The sequence below is a fragment of the Lactuca sativa genome, chromosome 4 (genome assembly GCF_002870075.4).
Source record: "Lactuca sativa cultivar Salinas chromosome 4, Lsat_Salinas_v11, whole genome shotgun sequence".
Taxonomy (NCBI): Eukaryota; Viridiplantae; Streptophyta; class Magnoliopsida; order Asterales; family Asteraceae; genus Lactuca; species Lactuca sativa.
In genome coordinates this window covers 305,099,411-305,113,751 of record NC_056626.2, presented here as the reverse complement: position 1 = coordinate 305,113,751, position 14,341 = coordinate 305,099,411, and the positions used below count along the sequence as shown (strand labels likewise).

The 14,341-nt window shown below is 34.3% G+C and overlaps 1 protein-coding gene across 1 annotated transcript; it reads right to left on the bottom strand.

The window, feature by feature from the left end:
• Nucleotides 1-12,793: 12,793 nt before the first annotated feature.
• Nucleotides 12,794-13,486, bottom strand: LOC128133660 (uncharacterized). Its single transcript, XM_052771172.1, has one exon. The coding sequence runs from the start codon at nt 13,484-13,486 to the stop codon at nt 12,794-12,796; it is 693 nt and encodes a 230-aa protein (XP_052627132.1).
• Nucleotides 13,487-14,341: the final 855 nt, after the last annotated feature.

Genomic DNA, 14,341 nt, shown 5'->3' with positions numbered 1-14,341 from the left:
CTTCCAAAGTCAATTAAAGGAGGAATTGGGATTGTTATTGCTACATAACAATCAAGGTAATATCTTAAACCTAATTATATTTTAATATTGATTTCCATATGCTAGAATTAGGGTTTATAGTCTTGGATTCAAAGCATGTACAATAGAGAAACCTAGATCCAAGCATTAGGGTTTGTATGAGCACATAGGATGTCTTATAACCAAAACCCATCAGTAGTATCAGAGACTAGCTTGGTTTCTATTGTATTGATGCTTGATATGTTTGAAAAAATTCGATTTTTGGTGTTCTGCTTGATGGACTCGGCGAGTCCCACTGTGGACTCGGCGAGTTGCCCCAACTCGGCGAGTTCCAGAGGGTTACTCGGCGAGTCGGTGCGTCGGACAGAGGGATATTCGGGATTTCTTGCTGTTTTTGCTCATGGATGATTACCTTATCATGTTAGATCAATATTAATCCGATTATATGATATATTTGACTATATTTTTGATCTAATTGAAGATATTTATCAATTAATAAGATAATTGTTTCCTTATATGATAATTGATTAATTATTTTGAGTAAATTGATAAATTGTTTTGCAAGAAATCATTAAATAAATCAAATATGGATAATTATGTGATTAAATGTTAATTTGGATTATTTGTTATTTGATCCTTGTTGTTATGAAAAGTTTCATATTTTGCCCTTTAGGTTTTATAGTTTAAATTTGAACCCAAAAGTTTTGTTGTTTTGAAATTTAAATAGTTGAAACCCTAATGTTTTGAAAAAGGTTTCAAGACTTGCCCTCAAGTTTTGGAATTTAAATTTTGATTAAATAGTTTAATTTTGATGTATATTTAAATTCTAAACCCTAATGTGTTGAAATGTTTCAAACTTGCCCTCAAGTTTTGGAATTTAAAAGTTGATTAAAAGTTTAATTAGGAATGTTAAATTCTAAAACTCTAGTATTGTTTTTAAAAAGTTCAAATCACACCCTTATGGTTTTATTGATTAATTAAGGTGTATAATTAAAAGAAGTTTAATAAATCCATAAAAGTTTAGGTTTACAATTTAATTGAAATTAAAAGTATAATTGTTAAATTAGACCACCTAGTATTTTAAAAGTATAAAATACACCCTATACTATATATAACATTAAAAGTCTAACATTATATATGAGTAAAAGTCAGTCTTATCGTTAGTAGGCCTCATTCACGAAGCTGGTCTATAAGGGGTGTTTAAGGAAATTGCCTATAAAATGGCGATTGAATGGGTATCCACTCTTACCCACCGCACTCTTGACTGGTGGAGGGTCGTTAGCCGAACGGGTAGGATAGGACAAAACCTTCCATTATAAGTATAATGAAGTATAAAAGTAACTAAATGTTTTCATAAAATTCCCAATCTTTGTTACTTAGGCAAAAGTGAATTGATGCAATTCCATGAAATTACACTTTGTGCCCTTGAGAAGACGTTAGTGGAGCGTGTGTGGTTTACCGGCACACTAAATGGTTCTAAGCAAAGGTAGCAAAGGGTGACACTATGTTTGTCATAGTTCGGTGGAGCGTGTGTGGTTTACCGGCACATCGAATAGGTGACTGTAACATGTGAGGGTACCATGTAAGTTTGCATGGTTATTCACACCCGCTTTGTGATCCTCGGCATCCCAGTCACAAACAAGAGGGGCATATCGAGATTTAAACATGCCATTGAAAGTTCAATGAATCTCGAAGGATCTAGGAGTTTTCATAGATTTAAAACTTAAATTTCTTTTTCGTTTTTCATGGTGGAAATTAGTGAATCGTCATTCACTTACCTTCAAATATTCTGCAAATAGGGTTACGGCATCCCTCTCCCGAGTTGTAGAATATCGTGTTGGGTCCTAGCCTTAGTATCTCATTTGGGTGATTTACTAAGGACTCAATCTACCAACTAACTTGAATTCGTTTTTCTCCCGTTTTGTAGATGTCAATGTTCGACAACTATGGTCTTCTCAAATCCCGTGGAACAAGCATTCCACATGAAGATGATATTCCATGATTCGATCGAGGAACAAGATATCATACTTCACTTCCTCCTCCTCCTCCTCCAGTTATTCTCCCTAACCCACAAGTTCAAAGGCTTGAAAAGTTCAAGATCACTCAAGCCCTTTTGGTAAGTAAACATAAAGAAGGAAAGCCGATGTGTGCACACGTCCTAGGGATGAAGTCACACATTGATAGGTTAAGAATGTTGGGATCCGTTGTCTGTGAGGAAATGGTTGTTGATTGGGTTCTTCAGTCACTTCCTAACTCATATAGTGAGTTCGTAAGAGAGTACTATATGATGAACTACGATGTGACCCTTATAGATCTCACCTATATGCTTATTGTTGTTGAATCAGCGATGATTTGGCGCAATAGAAAAGCAAAGTTGATTGGTAAATCTGCCTTCGAGACCTCTATGGATATAGACAATGGCAACGAAAGACATGCTATGATCGAAAAGTTTGATCATAAGAGAAAGACAATTTCTGAAGTAGTTCCATGTGCTGTTCCAAAAGAGTCTATTTGTTTTTATTGCCAAGAGAAGGGGCATTAGAGACGAAGCTGCCCCATTTACCTAAGAGATCTAAGAGATGGGACAGTCAAAACGTATGGCTCTGCTTTAGGTAAAATCCATTGACTAACTCTTTTAGGCTTCTATTCTAGATTCTTAATACATAATGTGATGAGATTACAATTGATGTTTTGTAGGATCGAAGAAAAGAAAGGAAACTTAAGGGAAGAAGTGAGCAGAATCTAACCGTGAAGGAATGGATTTCGATCGCAATTCTCGAAGATTAGATTCTTGAGCTACTACTTAGAGTTAGAATTAGATTGCTAAGAAAGGTGTATTAGCATAAGTTTTTCAATGAGTTGCATTGTAAGAACAAATTTTTCCTCAATAAAATAAATTTTGATTTTAAATTTTATTTATTTATCCTTACAATGGCGTGTGTGAAATATTGATGTTAAAATGTTTCTATTATTAGCAATAATGGATTTGGTTCTTATTATGTTATGGAAAGTCGAGAATTTACCAAATAAGGAGAGTTTCTCATCGCCCAAGTTTCAATTGGACAGAAACTTGGAATCATGCAACGTGGATGCACGATGAATGAGAAATTTCGTATTTGGAAATTAGACTAATTCATTGACAAAGTGTCAAGTGAAGGACTAGGAGATCGAGTACATAAAGTTGTGTGTTGATCAAAGTCCACCATAAGAGTAACGAGATATTCGTCATGATTTACTAATGGTTTAGTAAATATATTATACTTATAAGATTAAGTGTAATTCTAAATTGATTAAAAAAAAGTTTAAATCAATAGTAGAACGAATAACAAGAATCAAATAGGCAGAAAGAAAAAGTTTCTCCATTCTAAGAAGAAGGGAGAGTATCTTTTATGCTTTATGATAGGTCTTAATGATTTAGAACCATATTTCAATTGATCCTCTAAGTGAGTCTTGGTACAATTGTATGTCCAAGAAGAGGAATCAAAGATTGAAGAAATGGTAAAATCAAGAAGTCAATCATACTTCGTTCCAAAACAAGTCTTAAAGTTAAGATTGTGACAATGAGTGAAAAGTATTAAGAAGGTTTAAAACATTCATTAAATATGGTAAGTTGTGATGTCTTAGATAAGACAAAGACCAACTAAGACCAATTTATGAAGAGTTTTGATAAAAGCTACACTAACTCTTGAATATTTGTTTGTCAAGAAATGTTCTGACAAGAGAATCTTATATGTCAAAAAGTCAGTAGGAGTCTTAATGGTCTTGAAAGGTTTCAAGAACAAATCAAATAAACCTTATCGATCATCACTAGCACACGAATTAAGGTTTACAACCTATCGTGATGACATTATTTTGATTCTGTGCCAATCCAATCGAGTTAATTATGCATGAGAGTTCTATGAGTTCTCATTTTGAACGCATAAAAGGCAAAGCACCTTAATCAATGAAAGGTACATTGACAAGAAAAGGTGAGCTGCTTAACTACTTGGAAGACATGGTGGGCAGTTGTGCTACCATAAGGCAAGAAATCAAGATTAAGAAAGCTCGGTCCATATGAGTTTGAATTTGTCGTAAACTTTAGTTTTAACAAATTCACATGGATAAGAACACATACACCGCTCAAATCTAAGTGTCATAAGATTTCCTCCATCATGAAAATGATTGTGAAGAAATGCTTTCACTAAGAGAGATTTTAAGAAGATAGTGATTGTAAAATTGCATTCTCAAATTCAATCATGGTTACGGCATCCCTTTCCATAATTTGAATTGTGAGGTTTGGCAATTAGTCTTAATTTTTTAGACACACATATGAACTATCGAAGGCAAAGGTGTATAAGTTCAAGAAGCATTGATAAAGGATTATCAAAGCACTAAGTATTAGAAACATGGACTTAAGAAATTCAATAAGTATTGTCTTTCTGGAAGTTAAGATGTTTATGAATACATGTCGAAGCTAGTGGGAGCATAAGTGTTATGTTTTACAATAATCATCATGATAGTGGGAGCATAAATGTTATGATTGTATGTTATTAAGGCACGTATTGCAAAGTTGGCAATATTAATTATAGAAAACAAGAGTTAAACCTTGCAAAGTAGTAAGGGTTATAAATTTGTTTTGCTACAATTAAGGGAGAGAATATTATGCTTCATTTCAAATCTAAAGGATTAGGTTGAGAAATGTTAATAAACTTAGTCAAAGGTACATAGTGTGTTCTTAAAATTTCGATTATGATTACGGCATTCCTCTTCACAATTCGAATTTTGAGAACATAGCAAATAAAACTTATGCGTCGTGTCCCATACGCTTCGGGTATAGGATCGATTGCAAATGCTTTAATGTTTGATCATTCTAAAATTTTCCAAATGTCTAGCGCATTTAAAAGGAAAAAGGACTAGAATCGGTTTTGACTAAAATAATTAAACAACTATCAAAGGACAATCCAAGTTCGACGAGGATTGGTTGCTTGTGAGTAGTTGGAAGTATAGTATTGGAAGATATGGAAATGTTTTCATATTGGATGGACCATATCGACATTATTAGGAATAGATAAGATTCTATTATGAATAAGTTGTCATATGGAAAATATGGAAATCTATCCATATTGGGAATTGAATATTGAAAAATCTATGACTAGATTAGAAACCTTTACGCAAAAGGATGTTCGAAGGAATGTACTTTGAGTGAGAAACATCATATATAAGGAATTGTCTTGCAACAATCTCCGATATAAGACTTTGTAATATCATTGGCAATAGTCTTTGTGACTTTGGTGCAGTGACATTACGAAAGGATAGTTGCATAGAATGTTAGAATCTAGCATATTCTATAAGTAACAAGAATTTGATATTCTTTAACTTATGGATAAAGGATTTGGAGTTGTGAAATGAGAATGATTGAGAATGGGCTCAATTTGGTCTATTTCACAAAGTAAGAACCATAGGTAAACATTGTGTGCATGCTAGGAGCATGGGACAAGTGTAATAATTCAAGTAAGAAGTTGATTACCCGAAACGACAAATAATGAGTAATCGATATGGTGATAAATAAAAGGAGTTTTATTTATACTCAAAGGTTTGAGGCCATATGGGATTAATATTATTCTTGTGTTTCACATTTGCATGTTTTGACTTCCAGAATAATTGAGTTTATTAAGAATAATCGAATTATTCAAACGGGCCACAGTCGTTCATATGATGGAAGTAGATATGAATGAAGACTGTTGTGAATTGGTGTGTGGATTGTCTAGAAAAGTATTAGACATAAGCAAATGTTTGCTGCAACGTTCATGAGTGCTTACGAATATGATTTGAGCATTGGATTAAACCCACGCTCACTTGGATCACTCCATGAATTGTATCACGAGTGATTGGTGAGACGATAACATCTTATATTCTTGAAATTGAGATGTGTAAGTTGTATCTTGCAAATCGGTTACACATTGATAATCTGTAAACGCACTAGTAACTTGGTGTTATAAAACATATTGTTGTGTGTGATTCGGTGAGTAAGTGAAAGCAACCATTGTATCAAAGTTTATCCGTTCCTTTTATCCAAAGTAGGATAAAAGCGATATCTTTGGGCCCCTCGATGGTTTAGTGATGACAAAACGTAAATGCTCGGCCAGGCTAGGGCTAATTTGATTTGTTCAATTAGTCAGTCGTCATAAATCGGGAATCGAGATATAGTACAAAGAGAATGATTTGAAGTCATATCTCATATGATATCTAGAATGGAGGAATATATGATCCCTTATCTAAGGACACGCATATCTGATAGGATCAAAGTTGACAGCGGCTTTGGAAAGCTACGATTGCAGATCAGGATCTGAAGTCATACGCAGAATAGTTGTTAGACTTATCCAAGTGGGAGACTGTTGGATTAGTGTCTAAGTCCATAACTATTTTGGTATGTACTTGACCCGATGGTGCGTGGTCCTTTTGGGTTGCCTTCACCAATGCAACTTGATAGGATGAATTATGGAGAGAAAGGATTAAATATGATTTATTAATATATTATGGGAATAATATATTAAAGGAGAAATCATATTGTTTAATTAATATTAGTCAATAATTAATTGGTAATTAGTTTTGTGACTAAAAGAGATTAATTAAACTTAAGGGACTGGAATTGTAATTATAAGATAATTGCAATTTGGGCCATGGATTGCCTTGAATCAAGGGGTGGACGAATTCTATGGGGAAACCCATAAGGAAATCGTCCATGGGCTTGATTAAAGGAGTCTATGGGTTGCTTAGGGCTTAAGCAACTAAATTAGGGTTTCCTTGTTAGATAACCCTAATAGCCTCACTATAAATAGATCCCTTAAGGACCAAAAACGTGTACAAGTATCTTGCTAGGGTTAGAACACGTTTTGGGTAGCCTCCATCCTCTTTCCTCTTCATTCTCTTGCTTATGGTGTTTGTGAGCCATCAGAGGAGTGACACTTGTGACTCTAAGCCTTCCAAAGTCAATTCAAGGAGGAATTGGGATTGTTATTGCTACATAACAATCAAGGTAATATCTTAAACCTAATTATATGTTAATATTGATTTCCATATGCTAGAATTAGGGTTTATAGTCTTGGATTCAAAGCATGTACAATAGAGAAACCTAGATCCAAGCATTAGGGTTTGTATGAGCACATAGGATGTCTTATGACCAAAACCTATCAATAACAAGGAAATAGCTTAAGGTAAGGTCCTCTTACCTTAGAGATGTGTCTAAACTGATGTAGACTTCAGATCCACAAGCTGTCTTGATGCTATCCTCAACTTCATCCAACTTTCTCTTCACCAATTCCTTCTTCAAAGCTTCAATCTTCTCAACAATGGAGTCACACACGAGATGAGGGTTTCTGGATCTCAAATGGGTAGCAAAGAGGCCAAGGGTGGCTATAATCTGCTTTATATAGGGCACAATCCCCGAATTAGGGTTTTCTCCTTTCAGTACCAACTCGTCGAGTCCAGCCGCCAACTCGCCGAGTTGGTCACTTAACACTTTATTACACTAAGAACCCTAAACTTGCACCTCTAAACTCGGGGTGTTACAACTCTCACCCACCGCTTCCTTGATTAGTGGATGGTCATTAGCCGAATGGGTTTGGTAGGATAATTAATTCTCATTAATATGTATAATGCGATTAAAAGGTAACTAAACTATTTTATTTAAATCCGAATCTTAGTTACTTTAGGAAAAATGTGAATTTGTACGCTAACCCATGAAATTATACATTATACTTTATAGTAGTTAGTGGAGTGTGTGTGGTTAACCGCAACACTAATAGTGACATTAAAGAATAATAATGAGCATCTTAAAAATTAACATTGATTAATGGAGCTCGTGTGGTTCACAGACACATTAAAATGAGATGATAAATGACATCGAAAATGCTAAGCTAATTTGTATGGTTATTCACATCTTGTTTGTGATCCTCGGTATCCCATTCACAAATGGAAGAGTATAATATGAGATTAAACATGTCATTGAATAGTACCAATGAGTCTCAAAAGATCTTGGAATTTCACTTAAGTTAATTTCCATCAAATTTCATTTTTTGATGGTGAAATTGGTAAATCGTCATTTACCTACATTAATAAAATTTACAATTACATTACGACATCCCTTTTCTAAGTTGTGAATTGCTTAGTTGGATCCTAGCTTTAATATTTCATTTTTGGGTTGTTATATTGTGGATTGTTCTTATTTAACAAAAACTACCTTTCTTTTACATATGTATGCTCCAAATGATGCATGTGGTTCCTCATCCTCCTCTAATCATAAGTTTTCCATGTTGAACATTTGGTCCAAGTTGACTTTGGATGGAACCAACTACAATGATTGGATGTGTAACTTAAAGATGGCCCTACATTTTGAGGACAAGGAGTATATCCTTGAGAAACCATTAGATAAGATCGACAAAGAGAAGGTCACTACTCTTGATGAAATGGTTTCCTACAAGAAACACTATAATGATGCAACAAAAGTTTTTTCATCATGGTGGCCACGATGACTCCTAAATTGTAGAGATACTATGAGGATTAGTGCTCGTACGAGATGAACAAGGACCTTATGGAGAAGTACCATAAAGGAGCTCATAAGGAAAAGTATGACGTGGGAAAGTTCCCCATTGCAAGCAAGATGAAAGAGGGAGAATCTGTTTGCAGCCACGTGCAAAGAATGAAACGATACGCGGACTGGTTTATCATGCTAAATGTGAATTTTGATGATGATTTGGCTATCGACATAGTCTTGAACTCCTTGCCATGTTGTTATGATCAGTTCATCTTGACTTATTATTTGAACAACAATGAGACCATTTCGTCTCAAATTACACAACCTCCTATGAACAGCTGAAGCAGAGATGAAGGAAAAAAAGTGTTGCCTCCATTCCTGCTAGTGCTCCTGTTCTGGCTATCGATCAAGGGAAAGGGAAAAGGAGGAAAGGTCCTCCTAAGAAAAACTTGAAGGGAAAGTCTCAAGTTGGTTCATCAAGCAATGGACCCAAATGAAAATCCAGTTCTGATGCTCACCGTGTCTCTGATACCAAAGAAGCCACTTGCATCTACTGCACGACAAAGGGCATTGGAAACGAAGCTGCCCAAAGTATTTGCAAGATATCAAACACGGCAAGATGAAGCTGACTTCTACAGGTATATACACTATTTTATCTAAAAACCCAAAATCTTCTTGTTCTTGGGTGCTTGATACAAGACGTAGTAATCAAATTTGTTCTTAATTGCAAGTGATAAGAAGAAGGGAGGATGTGAAGCATGGTATAATAAACTTGATCATGGGGAATAGGCAATCTTCACCTGTCACAAAGATTGAACTTTATAGTCTAGTGCTTAGCGATGGTGTTAGTTTAGATTTGTTGAATTGTTGCTACTCATCATAAATGGTACGAAGCATTATTTCCTTTCATGGATTGTTTAAACAAGCTTTTAGATATTCTTTTAATGATTATAATGGTTCTATTTACGCTTATAAAAATGGTATTTCTTTTATTTTGAAGCTTTACCTTGTGATGGTGTATGAAACTATGATGTGTGTAGACAATTTAGGCAATAGTGTATTTCAAATTGATTCGTCTACTAATATAGATAAATCGTGCTTGTGGCATTTTCTTCTTGGACACATTAACAAGAAACGCATCCCCCAACTCTAAAAGGATGGAGTGTTGAAATCATTTGACCTAAGGTCAAATGACGAATGCGAATCTTGTCTTTTGGGTAAGACGAAAAAAATCACCTTTTCACTGGTTCTTATGAAGGAGGTGAAGGTTTGTTGGACCTCATACACATAGATGTGAGTGGGCCCTTCAAATCCACCACAAAGAATGCTAATCAATTCTATGTGACTTTTACTGATGATCATAGTAGATATGGTTATATTTACTTAATCAAGCAAAAGTCAGAAACCTTTGAAAAATTCAAAGAGTTTAAACACGATGTCAAGAATCAATTAGGCAGGAAGATAAAGATGCTCCGATCAGATAGAGGCATAGAGTATCTTAGTATCAAGTTCCACGACTATCTCATGGAATGTGGAATATTTTCACAATTGACACCTCCTAGGACACCACAACTTAATGCTGTGGCTGACAGTTGCAATCGAACCTTATTGGACATGGTTCGTTCCATGATGAGTGGAGCTTCTCTTCCAATTTCATTCTGGGGGTATGCATTAGTGACTACAACCTACATTGTTAATCTTGTCCAAACCAAGAAGGTTTCCAAAAAACCTCATGAGATGTATTTTCATCGGCTATCCACAGAATTCCTTTCGATATTTGTTTTACAGACCTAGTGAACATGTGGTGTTTGTAATACGAAGGGGATTCTTTAAAGAAAGAGAACTCATATGAAAAGATGACGGTGGAAGTACCAATGATCTTGAATAGATTCAAGAATCAAAAGATGAAGGAACCTTTGAAAATGCTAGGGCTGAACCTGAGAAAGAGATTCCAGTTGAACCAATTTGATTATTCTTTTTTTATCAAGTAAACACAAAACCTTAATTGGAATAAAAAACAAAAATTTGAAATACATACTTAGCATAAAAATTAAACAAGCATATGATTTTTATTGTATAGACTTATGCTTTGCTTTTAGACTAAACCCTTCTCAACTTCCACAATTCCCAGTATTTCAAAAACAAAGAATGCAGACACACCAAGGTGTAGAGCCTCTTCATCTAGCAAGTACATGTATATATTTAAATTTTAGATATTTTATCTTTTAAAATTTGAATTGTTTGCACATACATTGTTTCTTCTGCAATTTCTTTTCGAATAATATAATTAGAGTTTAAAGCTTAAACAATCTGACAAAAAAATAATTTTCTTTACCTAAATTTTAGATTTCAACCCTTTTCCCTTTTCACACACTAACCAGTAACCACATAATTTTAGCCACAAGTCACTATTAGTCCTTCATGTTAAATCACCCAATAACATATGGATACTATATATCTCATTTCCATTTCATTTCATCAACCCATTATATTAATTTTACCAATATTTCTCAATATATCATTTTAGTAAATAACATTTTGGTTAAACTTGGAAAGAAAAATATACAAGCCTCATTTATGGTTGTTTTTTGCTGTTATGGATCGCTTTTTAGGTTTAGGAGATTGGAATTTAGTAATGATTATGTTTATCCTATTCAACTAGATATAAAATGTTGTTTTCTTCTACAATGTGGACAAGGAAAAAGATGAAGGAAGTAATAATTGGAAACTTAATAATGTAAGATGGAGCTCTATTGAGAAATTTGTTGGGGAGGTTTGTTGGAGATGATTTTCTAAGTTCTATTTTTTGTTTGGGTGGTCTTTGGTAGGGCCAAGAAAATTTACTCCTATGTTCAATGTTCAAGGTATTTCTCAGAACCATACACTTTAGGAGGAAAGTTTAGTATATGAATTTAAAGTCTGACATTCACCAAGATTTATTTGTTTTTTGGATGTTGAATTTTAGCAACCAATGTAATATCAACCATTGAATACTACCAACTGTCCATAGTATGCTTTTCCTATGTAATCATCATTTGTATGTATTTCCTATGTAACATCTATCATCACTGTTTTCTTCCAAATATCCTTTCTATGCTTTTGTCATGTAACGTGCTTTTAACCTTATATCAAATTTCATAATGTGAACCATCACTTCCTGGATAACATTCTAATGTTAACCACGACCAATCCAAACTTAGTTAATCACAAAACAAAAGTCATTCTAAACCATGTGGAGCATGAGATGTACACTAGTTAAAATAAAGTTGAAGGTATATAAGACTTTAATGGTATTTTTTAAAATTTATAGTTATGTTTAACTATATATTTAAAGTAAATGACAATATACATCACAAATATATAATATAAAAATTGATTGTATAAAAAATATCTATCACTTCTAATAAATGAAATTTCAAAATTACGCGTGTCAGTTTTTTAGAATGTATTTTTGACCGGTGGCATTTTTCTTTGATTATTATTATTATTATTATTATTATTATTATTATTATGTAACAAATCAAATTCAATTCAAATTTTGAAAATATCAAATCATATTCTAAAAACATTATTATCTTTATTTTGCTTAACAAAATAATATCATAATTATTTACAATCGATTATTTATCTATATAAAAATTTTAAACGTACCGACCTTTTCCACGGATTATAACATAGTTTTAAATAATATATTAAGAAGATTGAGATGCTATATTTAACAATATATAATCAGTAGTGGAGGGGTGGAGTTTCAAAAACCATCATTTTTAGAAATGGTTATGAAAATAGCCCCAAATGAGAATGAAAAAATAAAAGAATATTCAGAAACATATAAAATCTTCAAGGATGAGTTGATTCAACACCAAAGCACAAGATTGGCTCAAAAAATGCTCATAGGGTGTATCAAGATAACAATATTTACTCTATATATGCTCAAGAAATGCAAAAGATTTACATGACAATTTGGAAAAATCTAAGCTTCAATCCATCATCCAATATTTGGAGATCTAGTAGCTTGATCTTTGAAGGTATATGATAGTATTTTGGCTAGTAGAAAGAGATGAAGTTAAGAAGAGAGGTTCTGGTTGTGATCAGGTGACTCGACATTGATTCCAAGTGAGAGTTGATGCCGTCGACAGTAGCCTCAAATTCCTCTAGTCCCTTTCGTACGAATTGGATGAATTCCAGTTTGTTACTTGTCCTGTATCTGAATAGCACAGCATCAAGGTGTTGCAACTCATTTATATTAGTGTCAGCTTTTTCTTATGGTACCACTTTACTTTTGGATATATATCTTGAGACTGCTGTCCATCTGCTTCTCGATCTTCTCTTCAAAAGTGGAATAGCCAAGAATTTCAACAACAATTGTACAATAACATCGGTGAATGCTTTAACTTCTCTGAATACTCGGATCACCGATATCAGATGGTTGTTTTCAAAATCTACCAAGGGATGGTAGCTAATCATGTCATCCAATTGATTCAGACTAGCTACAGACGTTCTAATGTCTCTTCTCAGTTTCTTTCTGAAGGCAGTGTTATTGTCGATGATGCTGTCGATGCTGGGACCACCATTTCTCCTTAGATCACATCCAAGATCCCTCACATGTTGTTTTGTCTGCAACATGAGATCAGATATATTGCTGAAAATATCCATGAAAATAACAGATACATCAAGTAACTCATCCGTCCATCTCATGTTCTGATTGCTGGAATCTAACGAAGTTTTGGAAGGACATGTTTTGACAAGGTCATCCAAACATTCATACAACTCCGTCAGTTGAAACACGCCGCTGCAAATGATTTCTGCAGATGGATTCGATAACGATGATGTGGACTCCCATGTTTTGACTTTATTCAGCACTTTCTCGATTCTGTAGGTGCTTGGATGTGATCTGCATGGCAATGTAATGGATCGGAAATCTTTCCTGGGTGTTGGTTTTGGAGAAAACCCCATGAATATTGGGTGTAAATTTTTGTTGAGACCTGAGAGTTCAAGAGGGGAAATACAATTTTACCAACTACCAGCCTTAAAATTTGGAATTTATACGAAGTTAAAAGCCCTATAATGATGGAATGAACTTATGAAAGCACTCCGCATATCATGCACTTGAATGGAAAATAATTTAGGTGCATCATAATGTGGGACAGCAGACGTGGAGCCATTGCTATCTCTCGGTTTTCATCCCCTTGCAATTTCTCGGTGATACGTGGCGACCCACTATTTCTTTGATTTGAATCACAACCAGGTGGATGATGCCTGTGAGATGAGACAGTTTAATGCATCTTGGGAAAAGGCGAAATATGGATATCCATGTGAGAGCTAATTGGATAAAACACTTTTCTAATCTCGAACAAAAACAAACGAGAACGTTGAACGTGATTGTTTTCTATGAGAAAAACTATCGAGCATGGAGTGGAAAGTATGGGCATCTATCAACTTTGAATATTCTAGAGATTGCCAAAACTCTACGCACCATGTTTACCGGAAGGGGTTATGTGTAGTGACAATGAGAATCCACGAAATGGTGTTCCAGCTATGGTTTTGTTTCCATGCACTTATCTGTTGCATTACTAAGATGCCAAACTCTTACGTGCCTTTCGAATTAGTTTGTGGGGTGTGCTGTTTCAGAACTCCTTCATAAGCTTGTCATGAATATACACGTGACAGAGATCAACCGAGAACGAACCAACGAAGAACATAGATCAGGCGTTCTATTTATTTCTAACACTCAATTTTTGTAAAATAACCAGAATTTATAAATTGAAAATTTGTCATTTAAATATTATAAGACAACCAGAATTTATTTGT